We start from the raw sequence: 20,262 nt of genomic DNA, 5'->3' as shown, positions 1-20,262 counted from the left end.
GCAATGCCCTAGGATCATTCAGGTAAGAAGTTAGAGCTCTGAGAAAAGTATATTGCCCAGATAAACATTATTCTATGCACTGTGTGTGTGGGGGTGGTGGTGGTGAGTGGGGGTGGATATTGATCCAAAGACAGGATGGAAACAGCTCTGCAGGACTCATTGAGCTTAGACTGCAGTGTACACACTGCACCTGAGTCACTCAACATGCACCATGTCACCACCAACCTAGCACACCAGTAGTTTGGAGTAAAAGAAAAATTCACTTGCAGTGGTGCAGCAGTCATTTCAGCCACGCTTCACGTCCTTCCCCTCCCCACAGGGGTTGTTAGCTAAGGGAGATGACACATCTGTTTTCTTCATCACTATGCTTCTTTCTGAAAACATGTGAGGATCCCATTAATGAAGAAATAATTTCACGGAACCTGGGCTAATTATAGAAAAACTCTACTACTATTCACTTAGTTGTAGAACTCACACACATTAAAGAGTTTTCTGAATGCTAATTCCATTCTTTTATTTCCTCATACCACAAACAGTTTGTCTGCCTTTTTACAACCTGATTTACACAAGCAAATTGCCAATGAAAAACAGGGGTTCTTTAATCCTTCAAAATGCATGTATGAAATAGAGAACAAACCTTAGTATTTAAACAGTCAGGTTTAGCTGAAGCTTTATTGCAATCTCTTAAAGTTAGCATTGCAGTTTAAATATTTATGCTTGTAAAGTTTTGCACATTCTATAATACAGTTATTTCAGAAGCAGTTAAGACTTAATTGGGAAAAAAACCCAAAACTTCAACACAAAGCTATAGCAACAATTATCTGAAACTTAAATTATTTACAATTAAACATTTAAGGTCCTGATTCACAAAACTTAGTGCATTTCATGATTTATTTGTGTTTTATAGAGAAAGTAAGCAGTATACAGGATATTTCCCAGGTAAAACTGGAGTGAATGGCTTTGAGAAGAAAGTCTATCAATATGCTTACTGGAAACTAGAGAAAGAATAACAAAACTTCAGAAAACTGCATTTGATTTGCAAATTTAAGCATACAGCAGCAATCAGAACAGACCATCACACAAGAGCTGATGCCATTTTTGACAGTACTCTTGGTATGTAGAGGAAAAAAAATGATTCCCCTCCCGTTTTAGTTAAAAAAAAAAAAAAATCACCCAATAATTACTATATATGAACTCTGAGTAATAGTCTCCTTTCTTCCTACAGAGTTGTCCTTAAAATGGCTGAAGCAGCAAATTAAACAAATAAACAAAAAGGAAAGTTCTTTTTATAACAGCCATCAGAATTCAATGGATTTTATTTGATGGTGAAAGCTTAGGGCAAGGTTCCCAAGTGGTTAGCTATTCCAATTCCAAAATAAACATCATAGATAAGGTGCCAGAAATCCAAGATTATCCCTGAAATACTTCAATGGATTCAAGTGATTTTATATGCACAACAAAGGAGATGACTCAAAGAAAATTAATAAGAGAAAATGTGTTTTTTAAAGTGAATAAATTTCAGTGAATCAGGTCCCAGGTAGTCTTTAAATGAACAAAAATTTACAGTAAACATTTTAAACTCTGGAACGCAGGTATTGTACAATTACTAGTACATTTACAAAACTGCTTAGGTGGTAGTTCTTCCAGAGTAAGATTTAAAAAATGTACAAGCCAGTTCACAATGACTTTAGATATAATGTTATTAAAATACATTGTTAATCATAAAAATACTTTACTATGTACATGTACACTGTATAAACTCTAAATTTACCTATTGAAGGAAGCCTCTAAATTAATTTCTGGCCCACTGGCTCAGGAAACAGTGCGGTTCTATTATTTGGTCTTCATACTGTACACATGGGCTGAGAGGCATAGCACTGCAGTTAGTTCTCCAATAAAACAGTAACACGTTTTTCTTTCTGCAGAATGTCTAGTTTGAAGAGTCAGTTTTACTTCCACTATATTTTACTTTCCTAAATGCTGATCCAAGTAACTCTGGGCATTCACATAATTCATTTGCAATTTGGTTACACTTCAAAATAAGGCTATAGTTCATTTCATCAGTTATTACACTATCTTGTTTGTAGTCAGGATGGTTTGCGATAAACTCCCTCATCCACCTGGCAACTGTCATTAGTTCTCCTGGGAAAAAAAAAAATTAGGTTAATAGTAAAAAAAAATTTGCTTAAACAGTAAGTTGATATTTAGTGCCCAGCATGAGCATGATCTGAAGAGAAATCAGTATGACCTTTTAGTGTAGCCACATGGCAGGTATTGGGAACAACATGTCTTTCAGTGTTTGAAGAATTCCTCCTGGGGAAGAATTTTAGGTGGCAGGCAGGCAATGAGAACATATGTATCCAGTTTCTATGGTACCTGTTAGATGTCACGCATATGCTGACACTGTCAGCTCTTAAGGGACAGGAGATAGCACATGTGTACAAGAGCATGTGTCCTCCCATTTGGCCAGAGGGTTAGACTACATACACTGGTGTCATGAGACTGCTTCAGAGGACTGTAGAGTTCCTAGAGTAATTTTTGATCAAAGAGGTGGGACAAAGAAAGAATAGTAATCACAGAGAATGAAGAGGGAAACTGGCAGGAACACCATTTGGTGATGATGTGTGGGGTTCTACAGCTATCTTCTGTGACTCCAGAAAATTTGCAGAGCCTCAAGGTAAATGCAGATGCTACTCTGCTGGGTATTGTTAGGCACTATAAATGTGATCTCCTTAAAACTAACAAAGAAAGGGGATTTTCAGGATGCTCTCTTACAGAGGGGAGGCTGAAGCAAACGGACATCCTAAGTGTGCAGCGTATTTACCCTACAGAGTTACTTAGCCCTATAAAAGAGCCCACGATGACATACAATGAATACAGCTGAACATAAATAACAGGCAATCCAGGTACCAAATTTCATCATCTAAGATGCCATCGATTTTAAGATGCACCTCTAATTTATGAAGCAGTAAGAAAAAAAGGACTTCTAATTTAAACTGCGACTGTTTATAAGATATAAGGTAAAGATTATAAGGTGTACCCAACTACATACATTTGAAAAATGAAAAGGTGTTTATGGATAAAATATGGTACACTTTAAAAGGCTACTTTAAGAAACTGAATATTGTAAGACTATGGGGTTCTGCCTACCTACATCACAAGATTATGAAAAAAAGAAAAGGCTACCATACCAGATGCTCTCTTCTTAATCAGCTTTAAGTAGTTCAGAATACTACATCTGGTGTCCACATCCACTTCCATGTTTTCAAGGTAAGAGTTCAGAATCGGGATCAGTCCAGGAAACACACCTTCCTACAAAAGCAGGACACACTATGAACTCCCTGCAAGCTGGTGCGCACAGCGAGACACATGTACAGGACCTACCTTCCCACTGATGATGGTGTCTATGCTCATGAGGGTGTACTCCTCTGCAGTGAGCTCTGTGCTATTCTGGGCCTTGCCACGCCCATCTACCACTGCATTACCACCTGCCGGGGGAGAGGGCAGAGGAGCTTTAGTGGTTTGTGGCAGCATATACTGACCCTAGAAATCCAAGAGCACGTAATACCTTTGCAAATATCTTTCCTGAAATAAAACATTCCCTTCAAGACAGCATCTCGTTTCTGTGCTACTTTCATGTTTTCATCAACCTAAGGAAGAAAAAGAATCATGACTAAGTCGAGATGTTTTTGGTCAAACACAGAAGTTGTAGTGCTTTCCTTACTTCTGCAATTAGGACTCACTCCCATGAAATTTTACTTCCCCCTCCAATGCTTTCTGGTCAGAACAGACTTATTTATGTGGGGCCAGTAACAGACTTATTTATGTGGGGCCAGTGTCACTCAACCATAGACTGGTATATGCCTTTTAATACCTACCAGTTGAGGAATTTTAAGAGAAACTTACCTTTGAAAACAAAACAAAAACTTATGCAGGACACCTGCATTCCAAAGCACCCTGGTGACTGAATTTTGCAGTGCTGGGAGGGCAGGTGGTGGTTCCCTTCACACAGCACAGTGGCTCACCAAAGGTCCCAGAGTAACTACTAGAGTTCAGTCCTCCCAACTTCTCAGGTCAGTGCCTTCCTCTCCCTGCCACTGGGGTTTTCCAACTCACTTTAGTGAGGACAGAGAGTGAGTGAGCAGGCTGTCGGATGTGGAATAAAGCTCCAGCCCTCAGGGTGATGGGTCACCAAAGCTGTTTGTCCACCTGGTGGCTCTAACTATTGCTGACTCATTCGTGAGCCCAAAAAACTTCCCCCATTTCTCCAGTGACTTCTTAAGACCCTCAAAGTAGAACTTTTATAAAGTACTACTTTTTAGTAGTAGCCCCTTACTTTCTATAATAAAATCTTATGTGGAACCTCAATACATGAGATAGACAGTAGAGGGCCAGGTTGAAGTGGGATGGGTGGTACAGTCGTTCTTGATTACTTATCCTGTCTCCGTACTCACTATGGGGAAGTCCTGTTTGCTCTTGTTTTGCTTTTTGAAAGACACATGAGATCTTCTGAATAATCCAGACACTTCTAGGAGCATACATAAATAACAGTCTAAAATTCCACCACGGCTGTGAACATGTTTTCATTTCCAATGGTATATGGGTTTTTTTCTTAGTCTTGATAGAAGTCCATAGACCATTAAGTTTTATCTTATTTTTAAAAGTATATTTTACTATTGTTCTTTAGATTCTCCACCACTTAGGTTTATTTTCCATCTTTTTGTTAAGAAAAAAATCATAGCTTTAAATGTTTTAAGAGACTAGCTCTGCCAGCATCCCCTACCATTCACTTTCTTATACAATCTACAATTCTAGTTTTGATTAACCTAAAACCTATTAGGAAAGATATTTTAAATTTCCAATAATTAAATTTCTCTTGAATACCTTTTTGTTGAATTTTGGTGTGGATACATCTTGTATGATGTCTACTTTTGAGAAGTAAAGATTTTCCCTGATTAATTTTTATAAATCTTCCTCAGGGCATTTGAAAAGAGATGTGCTACGGTATGAGACTGGTGATACAGGCTATACAACCAAGTTTATTAACTATATATCATTTAATTCCCTTACGGCCTTTCTCATCCTTTGATTATATAACCTGTCAGTTACTAAGCAACATGCCAGGTTCTCTGCTAAGTAGGTTACCTCCATCAAGCCCACATGGGCTCACAACAGCCCACCTATCTCTATTTACATGTAGAGACTGAAGCACTAAGAAGATAAGTAATTTGCGCAGGTTAAGAAGCTAGTAAGTAGTACAACTGCATTCTGATCTCACATCAAAGCCCTATTAAATTCCCACCATATTAAGTTCTTCTCTTGGTTCTAAGAAGTGTCGCTACACTTCATGGTACGAAAAGAACCATGGCTCTAAGATCATCTTGGAAGAATATATAAAATTGCTTTCTCTATCCAATCTAATACTTTCTACCTCACATTTTATTTTGTCTAATAATACTTTGTCTTTCCTTCTATTCATTTTAAAGGTCATTGTGTAGCTTTTTATTGTCAGCATTTGTCCTTGTTTTAGGTATGTCCTATGCAAACAACAACCATAATGTTGCTATTTTATATGATCTGTTTTAGCCTTTTGATAGGAGAGTTTAGTCTATTCAAATGTGTTTTCATTTTATTCACCATTTCATGTTCTGTGGGTTATACTGGCTAACCACTCTCCTGGCCCACACCCACTTTCATGGTACTGAAGTTTTCTTTGTTAATTTCTCCACCCTTTTAGCTAGCAGTTTAGAAGGAGTAAATCCTATTTTTATACTATTAATTGTTTTCCTTACTTTTTTTTTTTATGCATCTGGCCAGTATGGGGTTTCCTCACTTTTATCAGCACCGCACTCTACCAAGTGAGCCACGGGCCGGCCTATCACTTTTAAACAAGTAGTTTTGAAATTGTCACTCTCTAAATGTCAAGCATTAAAGGAATCTACCATTTATCTTGTTCCGTATCTCCCTGCTAGATGCTATGGTTTGAATGTCTGTGTCCTCCCAATTCATCCACTGAAACCTAACCTCCAATGGGACAGTTTTAGAAGGTGTAGCCTTTGGGCAGTGATTAGATCATGAGGGCTTTGCCCTCAATGAATGAGAACAATATCCTTGGAAAAGAGGATCCAGAGAGCTGGCTAGCCCTTTCCACCCTGTGAGGATTCAGTGAGAAGGTGCCATCTGTGAACCTGAGAGCAGACCTTCACCAGACACCAAAATTTCTGTTGCCTTGACTTCAGATTTCCCAGCTTCCAGAATTGTGAGTAATAAATTTCAGTTGTTTATAAGCCACTCAGTTTATGGTATTTTGTTATAGAAGCCTGAATGAACTAAGACACTGGCATACTTTTAGCCCTAACTTGATCTATTAAATTTTACTAGAATCACCTGGAAGTTAAATAATTTGGCTAGAAAAAGAATTCTCTGGCTATAATTCTTTACCTCAGGATTCTGTAGACTTCTTTCCATCTCTTCTAGCATTTAATGTCGTACATGAGAAGTAATATCAGTTGATTTTTTTCCCCCTTGACACATATCCTAATTTTCTCTCCTGTCTGGACAGTTGATTTTCTTTTTATTTGAAATTCAGAAATTCCTAGATTTGGGTTCTTCTTTAAATATTTCTCTCATCCTTACTGGACCCTTATGTTAAGGGAAAATTCCATTATTTCTTTGATTATCGTATTTCACATCACTTCTATACAGACCATTTTTTTCTTCTAAATTATTAGACAAACACTGAATTTTCCAAAGCAATTCTCCATGCACCAGTTTTTCCGTAATTTCTATTTCTTTACCCTCCTGCTGGAATGAACCTTAATCTGGTCTCCTAAAGCACTACCTCGTATCTTCAGCAGTATCTGCTCTGGTGAATATACTGAGTTTTAAAAGTACGGCTACCATGCCCCTTGTTCCTAAGAACTCCTTTTCTCCAAATGCGTTTTGGTCCATAGTGCTTGTTTATTTTATGGATGTGACCCTTCTCTAGAATTTGAGGGCACTAATTAGAATTTAAGAGTTCATTCTTTCCAGTTTCTTGAATCTTCCATGTTTCCCTGAGGGTAATATACTCTGCAGGATGAACTGGACCCTTCTCTTTAAAGCTGTTGTTAATTTTCTGTTGACCTTCAGACAGTGATCCATATTTATAAACAAAGGCTTAGATAGGTAGCTTACAGGGACTCTCCCTTAGATGGATTTGGCTTCCCCAGTAGGTACGCCCCTGAGGACAATGTGGGCCCACAGAATTCTGTGGGTTACCTTTGGCCCAGGTGTGATGAGCAGGCAGAGACAGGCCGACAGCCAGGCTTCCTTCAGTGGGTGTAGGGGGGATGGGCACAGGCTGGCAAATCCCTTGTGGAGGAAGTAGGGAGGGAGGTATCCTGGGGGCAGATCCTGGGGCTAAGCAGTTTTATTCTTCCTTTCATGTCTGCTGTGACAGGGCTGCTCTATTCCCTTCTCTGGCCCTAAAACCCTCTGCAGGAACCCACTGAGCAGAACCCTCACTCTGCTTAGCCATCTTTCCCAGCCATTTTCTGTGTCAAGTGGACCACTGGCCCACGAACCAAAGGCCTCTACTTCCTCAGCTACTGCTCCACAGCCCACAGCTTTCCTTCCTCATGGCCTGGAGCTGCTCCAAGGCTCTGCTGGGAAACTTCTCCCAGAAAGCTCCTGTTTTAGTGTTTGCTGGGCTGGGGTTAATCAACTCTGATTTGTTTTTCTAGTAGTCCAGTGCCCTCTACACTCTCCAGAAACATCTTCGTTTTGGTTCTACTGAAGAGGCCTCTCCCTGCATTCCAGCAGCTACACTTTCCCCTCCCCATTCTAATTTTAACACTGTAACCCAAAATGGGATTTTTGGGTGGATACAATCAATTTGGGACTCCCTCCAGCCACCAGTCATCTTGAATGAAAAGCCTCTAGAAATAAAGCTTAGGTTTAAAAGGAAAAAAGAACAAGGTAAAGAGAAGCATTTTACTCTAATAGGTGAACAATTCTAAATGAAGTCAGATTTGAAATAAATAGTATATATAAATGAGTAAATACATCTCCAGATATCTATACCAAGCACTATAACGAAACACATCCTTACCTTTGACAGTGGAATGAGAAAATCCAATTTGTACGAAAGGATGACTCTGGTGAGCAGCACCACAAACACCACATAGGCAGAGTTCTCAAAGTCTGTTAACTGGACCTAGACATGCAGAAGCCCAGAGAGGTTAATGTGCTCTTCTCTGACCCCAGTCCCTACCCAGGGTCATATCATTCCCAAGCCATCTCCTCATTCCCCATCTGGGTCTGGAAGCCCTCTGCCTGCATCTATTCTCAGAAATCAGTACCCCTTAGCTTTTGTACTTGCTTTTAACATGCACATACTTAATTTTTATGCCTTATAATAAGTTTAAGGGCCTTCTGATGAGAGGATCAGAAGGGTGATGGGCAGTCAGAGGAAGTGTGCTTCCGAGTCAGTTCCTGATGACGCACGGGTCTTACCTCCATGGGTCGAAATTCTACTCTCCATCCAATATCTGAGTTTGGAGGAGGGGGCTTAAATCTCATTGTCTGCCAATTTGTGGACTGAATATTCTATAATTAAAAGAGCAGAGAATAAAACCAGCTTTCTGCATGTCCAGGAAAATAGTAAAATGATTTGGATGTAATTAGAGAAGATTGTTCACTGTCCATGTCAAATATTCTTCAATTTACAAATACGAAAAAGTAAAATTTAAGATTTTCTTGGGGTGTGAGCTGCTAGGAAAGAAAACAGCAAGTGTTTAACAGAAGTTAGGCGATATATCTGCAGCACTGAGATAACTGATTACGTTATTTTTTGTGCAGCATACTTTGGATTTTTCACCACTAGGCAAACAAGAGAAAATACTGAACAAAGAAGTTAGAATCAAAGATATAAACAGTAAGAATCATAAAATAAGAGTACTTTAAATCTATTTTCAATTTTTCTTAATTCTTTACTGCACTGGGTAATGAAAGGTGTATGAGATTTTTACTGTCACTACTAATTTCTCACAGGGACAGAAAGCTGCCTCCGTCTTAGTTAATGAAGCGAAATGCATTTAAAACAGAAGAGATACCTCAAAATGGTCAGACTCATTGGCGTCATCCAGGTGTATTTTTTCTTCAAATAGAGTCAGTGGGTCTCTAATAAAGAGATGAGCAACATGCTGGGCCAGGAGATGATCAATGCCTGCAAAGACAGATTACACACCTGAAGACACTTGAAAGTGTGAGACATCACTTTCTCTAAGTCCAGTAAGGAGACAGGGCAGCTCAGGAAGTTTGACAAAAGGGTATCTAGAAGCTCAGGAAGCAACTGCTTTGTTCAGTATTCTCACCTCACCCAGGATTTTATCCTATGGACACTGGGGAAGTGTCAGAGCTTAATTCACTACTTACACAATGCCTGTTGGGGCACTGGTGTGGACCTAGACACACACCTCCAAAGTAAGTTCCTTTTGCTAAAACTCAAGAAGATCTCACAAGCATTTGCAACTTGAAACTTTAGGAACAAGCAGCCTCATAAAAAAAGTTAGAGACTTCACACTAAAAATAGAAATCAGACCAGGAGTCAAGCAAAAAAGTTTAAAAGAGCTTTGAAGAACTAAAGGCATATAATCAAACCTAGAAAAATGAAATGAATGATCACCTTCTTGTAAGAGTTGTTTGTAGATTTCTTTATCTATCGTCAAGTTGATGTCATTATATTTCTCACCACAATTAGATAAGTAGCTGTCTATTGAATCATATCGGGATTTACTAATCCTATAGTTATTGTTCTTCAGAGGCTAAAATTAAAAAAAATATATGAATGAATGCCTTATGAAGTGATCTGAAAACAGACTAATGCCCCAACTAATATACAAATGATATGTATTTTTATATATAATAATCATACAAAAACCTCAACATAAGATACTGAGAAAAGTTAGGGAGCCTTGAAAAGTGTCAGAGAAAATTATATTAAAAAAAATCGGGTGGCAACTTAAGTACCCTTTTTTCTGATATGACTTAAATGTAATTTTTTTCTTTTTAAAGCAGATAATTTTCATTCTTATTAAGCTAGGAAAATAAATGCCAAGGTTGAAAGCAAAAAAATAAACGCATAATGTAAAACAAAGCTATCAAAATGATTTATCCTTTAAAGTTTGTTTCTACTTAGAAAGCATGTTTATGAATAATTTATGAATAAAATAAAACAATTTGTAAATAATTACATAAAGACCCAAGCAGTAGTAGTACAGCTCTGGTTCAGAACATCAGAATAACTTGTGGGGAGGTCTTTAAAGACACCTATGTCCAGGCCACAGTCCAGGAGATTCTTATTTATGAGGTCCAGGATGGGGCTTGGGTGTCTATTTTTAAAGATCTCCATAGGTGGTTCTGATATGCACTCCTGATTGGAGAGATGTAGGGTTACAGTTCAACATGCAAACAAGAGGTGCCAACTCACTCTTATTAGGCAAAGCCTAACTGTTTATATGGAAAAAGACTCTTTGACAACAAATTACACTTTCCACAGCAGAAAGCATCATATACAAAGCACTCATTTAGCACCAAAATGCCTTTTGGTAAAAACGGCCATCAGCACTGACTTCCAAAATACAGAAAAATGGCACTACTAATTTTAAAAGAAGCTAAAACAAAGATTTTAGAAAATGATAAAAATTAACTTCCCACCCAAACAAAATCACTTTCCCCACATATTTACTCCAAAGCAAACACTATGAAGCCAAAGACTAGAAACAAAGACAAGTTTATAACCTGTGTGTTTCTTCCCATATGTGACTACCCCATTCAGGATAAAAATCTAAGGGTGACTTCAAAATTGCAAGCAGTTACGATAACCCCATTTTACCTGCTTGATTTAAAGAGTTATTAAGGAAAAATCATTCCCACCTCCAGTCCTCTTTCCTCCCGAGTTCTATCATCTACAGATGCAGAAATCACTCCCCAGCGACAATCAATATCTGACACATAGCCTCGGTAAAAAGGAGATGCAGCACTCAAAGCCATCTAAAAACAAACAAAAGTCAGCGTCTGCAAGTTCAGAGTATCATTTACATGCAGATAAAGCTCCATGCGGTTATCTTTCTGGTCAAGAAGAATCAGTTTATGCAATTCATTCAGAGTTCTACCACATGTACCTGTGCCTGTTTTCTTATACTGAAACATACCAGAAACAACCCAAATCCTTCAATTTGATTAATTTAAATTATCCTCTCCATAATGGGAGGACATGAAGCACAGGAGAGGGAAAATGGCCACACTCAAACTTGACATATAACACATAAATGTTTTACTAGCAAAGGTAAACTTCTTTAGCATAGGCTCTAAATCTGCATACTATTTATATTAGTTCATTTCTGAATGAAGTCTTAACTGGACTTAAATAGCACACTATCAGCAAAATCTGCACATGCAATGTTATTTTACACAAAGAAGTATTTAAAATAAGATGTAATTTCTACTTACGACAATTGGACAGATCGTGGCCAACTGATCATAAAGATATCTGGCCTCAGATATGCTGCAGGCTTGGAATGTCACCTGTTTAAGAATTGCAAGTCATTAACAATAAAAAAAAAATCATTAGCCTCCTCCTGCGCAGTAAAGTCTGAGAAGGAAGATGGCTGGAGAGGAGAGGGGGCAAGGTAAATGTCCACTTCGCTGATGACAATGTTTAATGCAACACAAGGTTGTGTTTAAAAGTGCTGTCTTGTGTGAATTTAACTAGAAAATGGTATTTAATCATGTCCCATTACACACAGACAACTAATATAAATAAGCATGTTCCTAAATGAAATAAGATTAAGAAGTCAGGAAAGAAAGGTAAGACACAAGATATAGGTGAAGTCCAACACAGCACTTCCTCCTCTGCAGCTACTCCCCTCTCCAGCTTCCCATCACTTCAGTTAGCTGAGGGGTTATGCGCATTTTGGAACAAAAAAGATTTGGAGATGTTAACAATAGTTTTCAAAGTTTACTGGTGGCAGTATTGGGAACCGCTTGGAAGGGGGCAAGGCTAGAAAGAAGGGAAAGCAGTTAAAACACTGTGACTGCCAAGGAAGAAGATGGGGAGGGCTGGTGGGAAGACGCACACCAGAGTCAAAGCAGCAGGCTCCAGTGACCAGTGGGACACAGACAGTGAGGGGGTGGCTTAGGTTTGGGTTTGGATGTTCCCTGGACATACAGGAAGAAGAGATTAGAGAGAAGAGGTGCCATGACTCAATGGGCTTACGAAGCCAAGGGAACAGACAGACAAGAGGAACTGTAAGTGGCTGCGTCTTTGGGGCTGGTGCCCAAGGAAAATCTGTGTGAAGAAATATTTGAGGAGTAAGCTCAGAAGGTGACTTGAAGATGGGAAGACCACCCAGGAGGCCTGCACAAGAGGGGCAAGTAGGACATTTAGGTAGAGAAAAAGGTCATATTATTTGGTTAGCACAAATCCTCTAAAAAACAATTACCCAAAATAAACCAGAAAAAAAAAAAACACCACCTGCCTTCTTTCAGGGCGTGGGCGGCGGTGGTAGTAGAAGGCACAAGGAACACAAATTGTGATTGTGTCAGCACATTTCTAATAACTGCAAATTGGGAACAACTTTAATTTCCTTTGTTATTGTTATTCAATAATGACAGTTTGAATTTAGTGTTGCTGCAGGAAATAATTTAAGTATTTAAGACTTGAAATAATAGTGGCAGAGTGAATATGTTTATTGTTACAATCTCAGCCTGTTATGTCCAACAGTTTTAGCTAGATCTTATCTTTGCTTTTAACAGAAGACAACTTCTGCTGGAGACTCACAAGTTAACCTGCTCAATTAGAATAGCATTTCATGTCAGTGTGTCAACTTACTACAGAAAACAATTATGTAGATAATATCAATGTCCTGAACTACCTATAACTTCTATGTTGATGCTTAAGTCAGCACTACATTTTAATTAAAAGATAATGGTAAGTAGCCAGTTCAGTTAATTCAACATGGAGAAGAACTGTGTCACAGACATCAAAGAATAAGAGTTTCAAAGGTTAAAATAAAAATTGAGAAGGATTGGCAATTAGGTCACTTATAACCCAATCAAGGGTAATTTCTGCAAAGCGGTGGGAACTTGGAAATCAGTTTGTGCGTGATAAGGATTAAATGAGAAGAGAGGAGACGGGAGATGGTAAACAAGGTATTTATGTACTTATTTGTTGTGACCCCACCACTAAAATGTAAACTCCAGGAGGGCAGGGATCTGTCTTGCCATTCTCTATCCCAAGTGTGTCAGACAGTGTCCTTTGATCATCAAATCAAACAGGACCTCACTGCGGGTAACAGGTTTATTGGGAAAGGAAAAAAAAGTTCTTATGAAACAGAGCTCCCTACACCCTCATAATGTACGCTATCTGCTTCTGTAAGAATTGCTTGCTTAACCTAAGAAACTGCATTTTATCCCGTCTGACCTGCAGACTACTCCCCCTTCTGCACGAGAAACCATTGACCTTCTCGTAGAAACAAAAGCCATTGCATAGAAACAGGAGCCATACATAGCGAACTATTACATGGGAATAGGAACCATACACAATGAAAAGTTGTATGCTTGATTGCTCTAATGGCTCATTCTTGGCTTCTGTAACCTAGCTCCCTAGTTTGCTTTGTGCACCTAGACCAACCCGTGCCAATGGGATGTAGTTTTTGCCTTTAAAAACCCCACAAGACCAAGGCCCAATGCCACTCTTTCCTGGTTGCTCCTTGGGAGACAGTCACTGGCCAGCTGGAGTGAATAAACTGCCCTTTTCTGCACGAGTGGCATGTCAGTACATTCTTACAGGAGGGAGCCTCACAACACTTACATCTTAAAAAGGTATGAATATACAAACAGTTTTGGCTTCTTGTGTTCTTTTAAAGTATCACATAAAGAAGAGACACAGTGTTACTAGGAAACTGACAAGAGGGGGAAAAAAAGAGGAACTAAGAAAAATAGATGTTAGAAACCTAAATACCTAATCCGAAATCAGAAACCTAGAAACCAGTTTTGATGCCACTTGATTTTCTTAGGTGGGGAAAAACCTATCATAACATGTCATGAACTTACTGCTTATTAAATGATTACTAAAAAGCCCCCAAAGAGTCAAGAATTTGAATGTGGTTAAAATGCTTTTTGTTTTGTTCAGTAAGCTTTCCATTAACCTTAAACAATTACTTTAAAACTATTTTTCTGCTTTACTATAATGAGCAGCTTCTAGTGTTCCACTTAAGAGATACAAAGCAGGGATTTCTATAGCAATGTGTAGAATTCGTCTCATTTGCCACATACTTCACAATATCTTTGCTTATTGTTTTTTAAAGTGGAGTACTGAAACTGGGCATGTCATTGGGAAAAAAAAAAAAACTTAATCCTAAACCCATGATAAAGCTTCAATTGAATGGAAAATTATATCTACAGGCAACAAAAATGTTTATCACCTACTACCAGGACCCATGCATTCGTATGAATACAGTGTTTCAAAGTAAAGAATATCCCTTTGGAACTATATTAAAGCAACTGTGCTGTCTTTGGCAGAACACCCTGGTTTAATATTAAACCAAGAAAAGGCAATCGGTACTCTAACTGCATTTATACAATTTTAAAGCCATGCACTGTAAGTTCTAAAGCTTAATGGTTCTCCTTAGAAATATTTGTAATTAAGATAGGGAAGCAGATACATAGTTAAAAGTCAAAAGGTCTCTTTTTTTAATGAAGTGTGACCATTTGTAGGGAAATTTGCCTTATGTATGTTTGGAAGCCACACATTTTGTACTACCTATATGTGTCAGGAAAACAGAAAAAAAAATTACCCATGGCCATTCAGCATGGAAAAATCTGACTCTGGCACTCAATTTGGGTTGTATGCAGTTTTAAAAATAAGCAGATCAGAGGTATATGTGCAAGATATGCTTGTGTGTGTGCTGCAGCTGTTTGAGGGGATGCTGGGTTTCTTGGCCTCCATGGTGAGAGTGACCAGGCTGGAGGCCCAGAGGGCCTTAACTGGGGCCTTAGCGGGGCCAGGCTTTGCACTGCTCCAGGTCCCTAGGGACTGTTTCTAATCAGCTGAAGTAATTAGAACTGGATAAAATCTCCTTGGACAATAACGAGCAGCCTCTTTTTCACTTTGAAATTTTTAATTTGAGAATTTGTATGTTGTGTAACTCCTAACTCCTGATCTGACAAGATTTTACTCACATTAAGGGTGAAAACACATACTTCTGTTGATAAAAGCAATGAAATAAATATTAGCATAGAGACAGGCCTAAAAAGGGGCTTTTATATAAATCCTTGTTTTAACTGATGAGCGAACTAAGCCAAAAGAAGCAAAGGGAGTTGTCCAAATATCTGAGTAGTGACAGTCAAAACCTGATCGCAGGCCTACAAGCCTCCTGATGGGTTCCTGTGCTCTCTTGCTCAGGTTCTACATGAGCTTGGGAATACCCACTGCGCCAAGGGCACCAATAATTTAATCAGATCTGAGAATATTTTTAAATGAGTAAATACAGAAAAGCTATTTTGCCTCCTGCATTATTTAAACCAGGGGCAAGGCAAACGTGACTGCTAAATACAGTATTTATTCTTCTTATACCACTAAATGGCTTTGCATGAATTCAAAAATTTAAAGTCTCATTGGAATACTTCCATGAGAGCTCACTTTCAGAAATAGTAAGAGACTTGAGTGATGTTTAACAACCTTACTAGCCAGTCACTAGATAGTGTTAAAAATCAGGCATATGGAAAGAAAATGACAGCTGACCATGGAACATTCCGCATTTTAAGTTAATTAACAACCATTTTCCTTTGTGGAGAACTGTAGATTCTATGGAATTCTTAGGAGATAGCTTCCAATGAATTTACTAAAATAATTTCATTGGTTTTCAGAAAGGCATACCAGCTAGCATTCGACCTGATTAAAATGTGATTCTTAAAACAGGAAACATGTATATATGAAGAAGTTAATAAACAGAAATGGATGAGGACATTTGCCTCTCTGTATATTTGAAACAATACCTGAAGACAGCAATTGCCCATCCCAAATCCCATGGCATCCATGTAAATATGATCCGGTTTGGAAGCCTTTGCTGCCTCATCATCCTCAGGAAATGTTTCTATAAACGGAGATGGTGTATTCTTGTCCTTAAATACTGTATTCATTAAAAAAAAAAATGGTTGAGAGTCAAGGATTAAACAACAATCCAACAGGTATCTCTCCCACCCCAACACCTCCGTGTAGACTTACTTGGTACATTGATGACAACTTTTTCTCCTCTCCTATGTCGGATATTTCTTGTTAGGGTGCTAAAACAGACAACCAGGTGTCGTAAATCGTAAATCAGTCACCTAAGACCCATCATGTAAAAGAAGAATTTCGTCACATACAAATAAATGAAATGAAATCCTACCTCAAACTAATTTTCTAAGACGACCCTACAGAAAATGTACATATGTCAATACACTTTCACGGAAATTTCTGAAAGAAGATTGTGCATTAATACCAATTCCTTTGGCTCTTGCTTGAGAATGCCATTCTCTCCCCTGCTCAACCCTTGCTTCCACGGCTCCCTGTAACTTATCAAATGAAGTTCAGATGTTCGAGTTCTACCATGGTCTGGTTTCACCCTATGATTCTAACATTTCTCTTGTTAACTCTAAAGACTTCAGTCACACTTTAGTACTCATTTTTCCCATGCATCTCTGGAGCCCCAATACCTCATTCCTCCCTTCCCCCTATGGGCTGTATTAATATTTATCCTCCAGACTTATGCTGTCTAATCCAGAAGCTACCATGCACATTGTGGTCACTGAGCACTTGAAATGTGGCTCGTCCTAATTACAACATGATGAGAGAGCAAAATTCACACCAGATTTCGAAGACTTAGTACAAAACTAAAAAGTAAAATTTCCTTATTGATAATTTACAATACTGATTCATGTTGAAATGATAACATTTTGGATATATTGGGTTAAAATATATTGTATAATTAAGTTCACCTGTTTTTTTTTTTTTACTTTAACGTGGCTGCTAGAAAATTCAAAATTACATTTGTGGCTTGCATTATGTTTCTACTGGATGCTGCTATAGACTCAGCCTAAGTGCCACCTTTTCTATGAAACTTGCTTTGATCCCTTCAGTCAGAAGCACCCTCCTTTCTCCAAGGAGAATCTCTGGTGTTACCATCTTTTGACACCTGCCATAATCTATCTTTTCTTGCAGCTGAATGTTTTTATTTTCCTTTAAACACACGACAAAATTTAAAGTTGGGAACTATGTCTATAAACCTTGGTCTCTCCCAAAAGACTTTACACATGGGTGTACAGACCTGTTAAAGGAATGAACACTGAGAAGTCCCAATGTCCCTAACCCTGGGTCAGGAGCCTAGGCTCAGGATGATAGGTGAGCACTCAAGGTACAGAGCCAAGATCAGACTGGTGAGGGCTCTGAAGCAACTTAAAACCTAAGAATTAAACTGAAAACTCATAGACTTACAAGTTAATAGAAAAGAAGGCAGAGAGTGCCTATTATACACACCAGGTGCTATACACATTGTACCCTATTTTCAAGGTATGACAGTGTGAGACGAGCAGATCACAGACACTGGTGCTACCATGCAGAGCAGGGGAATGGTAGGAATAACCAAGGGATAGTGTCCTCAAATAGGTGTTTACAGAATAGGACTGAAAAGGATCTGCTCATTAAAGGGAAGGACAGTGGCTAAACGAATGACTTTAAGCTGACTTGGAAAACGGACAAACGAAGCCTACGTGCAAGAAATGACAATCACATAGCCTTGGTGGCACTGAGGAAATGGACAGGTAGACGTTGGCTGTCTTCCCTATTTGATTAGGAAAGGAGGCAGAATTCAGTAAATGCTCAAAAAGGATTCTCACACAGGAATATCCCACTCTCGGAAGGCAGGGATCTGAGTGAGGGGCATCTGCGCATGAACATGAAGGCATACTCACCTGAAGCGGGGGTGCTTGTTTATCGCTTCATCTGGAAAGAAGAGAGACTTGGAAGCTCCTCCTTCAACCGGGTTAGGTTTGTACTCAGGCAGTGTGAACCCGGGACAGCCTAATCTACAACAAATTGAAGAACTTAATAGATGGACTTGTTTTAGGATCAGTTGCATGAAATGTTGCCATAATTGCACCTGTTAAAATACCTCATATCTATTATTCCCATTTTCAGAGGGTCTAGCACAGGTTTTGTGTTTACAAAACAAATGCTCTGCATATACTGTGCCTCTTTACAACCTCTTCCACTCCCTCCCACTTTATCATCTTGCTCATCAAGATCTTTTACGATTCTAGCCCATAACTGACTTAATCCATCTCCACTCACAAATGATCTGCAGAGCATTTACTTAGGTCTTCCCATCTCTTCATTTAATAGGAAGAACTGACAGCACAGCACAGAAATTACTTCCCTTGGTCCTGTCAGTTGTCACGTATTACAAGTGTCCCCCTACAAGGTTTCTGAGGTGTCCTCCTTTACTAGCTCTAAATTCTAGATTATCTTTTGAACCTGCATACCACCATTGCCCCCAACCTCCTAATAGGCTTTCCTTGGAATCTGGAAGGGGCCTCCTGTTTTTCTGCCTCTGCAGGTCACCTCATGAATCCCTCAAGATTAGACAGTGTCTCTACAGGTGTCCCCAGACACCCCTGAGATCTCCCTCTGAAATCTGAAACCCAATCCTATTACCTTACTTGACCTAAAGAAGAGCTCTAATTCCAACACAGAAAAATGAAGCTCCATAATTATCCCTAAGCATAAAGCTCAAATCCCACCTCAATTGCAGTGACGCTACACTACAAGATTTTTCCAAGTTAGGAATTTTAAGGTCAACGTTAACTGTGAGGGAGGACAAGGACTAACAAAGGTAGTAAACAAGGGGAGCTCTTGTCAGGGTCTTAGATCGGTGGTAGAAAACTTTTGGTTTGAGGACCAAGACTAGCCCATGTCTCATTTTTAACCCCTCCTTTTAGAAAATAAAATGCCTGCTGGCTGCCCACATCCACCTTATAACAACAACTGAAGCTGCTGTTGTTATCTGGAAAACAGTTCCAGCTGTAAGAGCTCCTGAGAATTCTTGTAGCCATGTGCATTACTTACTATGAGCCTGCAACCTTAGAAAAAGTTTTTTAGGAGAGTAACAAACTTAAATCTGGAGGATTCCTAACTAGAGTCAAGTTAAGTAAAGAGAGAATGAGAATGTGTTTATGTGGCAAGGAGAAGGCAGAGTCAGAACTCAGAACTTCAGATACCCACAGTGCTGCTTCCTTCTAGACAGTGCCATCCAACAAAACTTTCTGCAGTGATGGAAACGCTGGATGTCTGCACTGTCTAATCCAACGTGGCAGTCACTAACCACAGGTGGCTACTGAGCACTTGAAATGAGGCTAGTGCAACTGAGGAACTGAAATTCCCATTTTATGTAAGTTTAATTAGTTTAAGTTTAAGTAGTCACATAAGCACTGTTTTGGACTATAGTTCCACACCACAGAACTTTGCCTCTTTACACAGTGAAAATCACACAACTCAAGAAACCAGAGCACTCCTTTCTCTCTTGATCCCATAATGCAATAAAACTTTACCTTTTGCCATGGGTGTAAGGAGAGGCTTCTAAAAAACTAATAATTATACTTGTTTTCGTTACAAGTCCAAAAATACCCTCTCATCCTACCACTTATGTCTAGGCTTAAAAAAAAAAATTATAGATTTTTAGAATAAAACTTATTTCTCTGTCTCAATTCTCCCTTCGCAATAACTTAAGACACTAAATCTTTTTAAAAAAAGAAAAAGAGCAACTATTTCATATAGAACCATTCTCAATTAAAATAAGAGACACATTAGGTTTAACCAAAAACTTTTTTTGTGGCCCTGAAAGAACTGCCACTGCCTATCAATACAATACATTCCTAAAATTTAAAACATAAAACTGTTATAAACACTTAAAAAAATTGCTAAGTGAAATGTATAGCCCTCTCAATGGTAAGTGGGGGGGAAAAAAGGTGAATGTAAGATACTGAATTTTCCAGTTATCTGTAACCTACTTCTTGGCCTCTATTATTCAAAAGTTTTCACAGTTCCACCAACAGCCTTAACCTGTCTTCTTCTCCCAGCAGATTCATAGATTCTGCTGCCATTTCTTCCATCTCCACCACCTGCCCTTGTCCCCCCCCCCCCCCCCCCCAGCCGCGAGAAGCAGAGCATAAAGATTTGGAAAA

General features: G+C 38.8%; 1 protein-coding gene across 1 annotated transcript in view; it reads right to left on the bottom strand.

The window, feature by feature from the left end:
- Positions 1–488: 488 nt before the first annotated feature.
- GCLC (glutamate-cysteine ligase, catalytic subunit) overlaps positions 489–20,262 on the bottom strand; it is a 47,347-nt gene continuing 27,573 nt past the window's right edge. Inside the window, exons 4-16 of the mRNA XM_008592786.1 lie at positions 17,995–18,108; positions 16,271–16,329; positions 16,042–16,175; positions 11,494–11,568; positions 10,918–11,034; positions 9,668–9,806; positions 9,096–9,208; positions 8,497–8,589; positions 8,093–8,197; positions 3,569–3,650; positions 3,385–3,488; positions 3,192–3,312; positions 489–2,142 (exon numbers count right to left, since the gene is read on the bottom strand). Coding sequence (XP_008591008.1) covers positions 1,931–2,142; positions 3,192–3,312; positions 3,385–3,488; positions 3,569–3,650; positions 8,093–8,197; positions 8,497–8,589; positions 9,096–9,208; positions 9,668–9,806; positions 10,918–11,034; positions 11,494–11,568; positions 16,042–16,175; positions 16,271–16,329; positions 17,995–18,108 — 1,468 coding nt within the window. The 3' untranslated portion in view covers positions 489–1,930. The remainder of the gene's footprint in view (positions 2,143–3,191; positions 3,313–3,384; positions 3,489–3,568; positions 3,651–8,092; positions 8,198–8,496; positions 8,590–9,095; positions 9,209–9,667; positions 9,807–10,917; positions 11,035–11,493; positions 11,569–16,041; positions 16,176–16,270; positions 16,330–17,994; positions 18,109–20,262) is intronic.

This window comes from Galeopterus variegatus, unplaced genomic scaffold (assembly GCF_000696425.1).
Source record: "Galeopterus variegatus unplaced genomic scaffold, G_variegatus-3.0.2 Scaffold13, whole genome shotgun sequence".
NCBI classification, from domain to species: Eukaryota; Metazoa; Chordata; class Mammalia; order Dermoptera; family Cynocephalidae; genus Galeopterus; species Galeopterus variegatus.
This window is presented reverse-complemented; position numbering and strand designations above follow the sequence as displayed.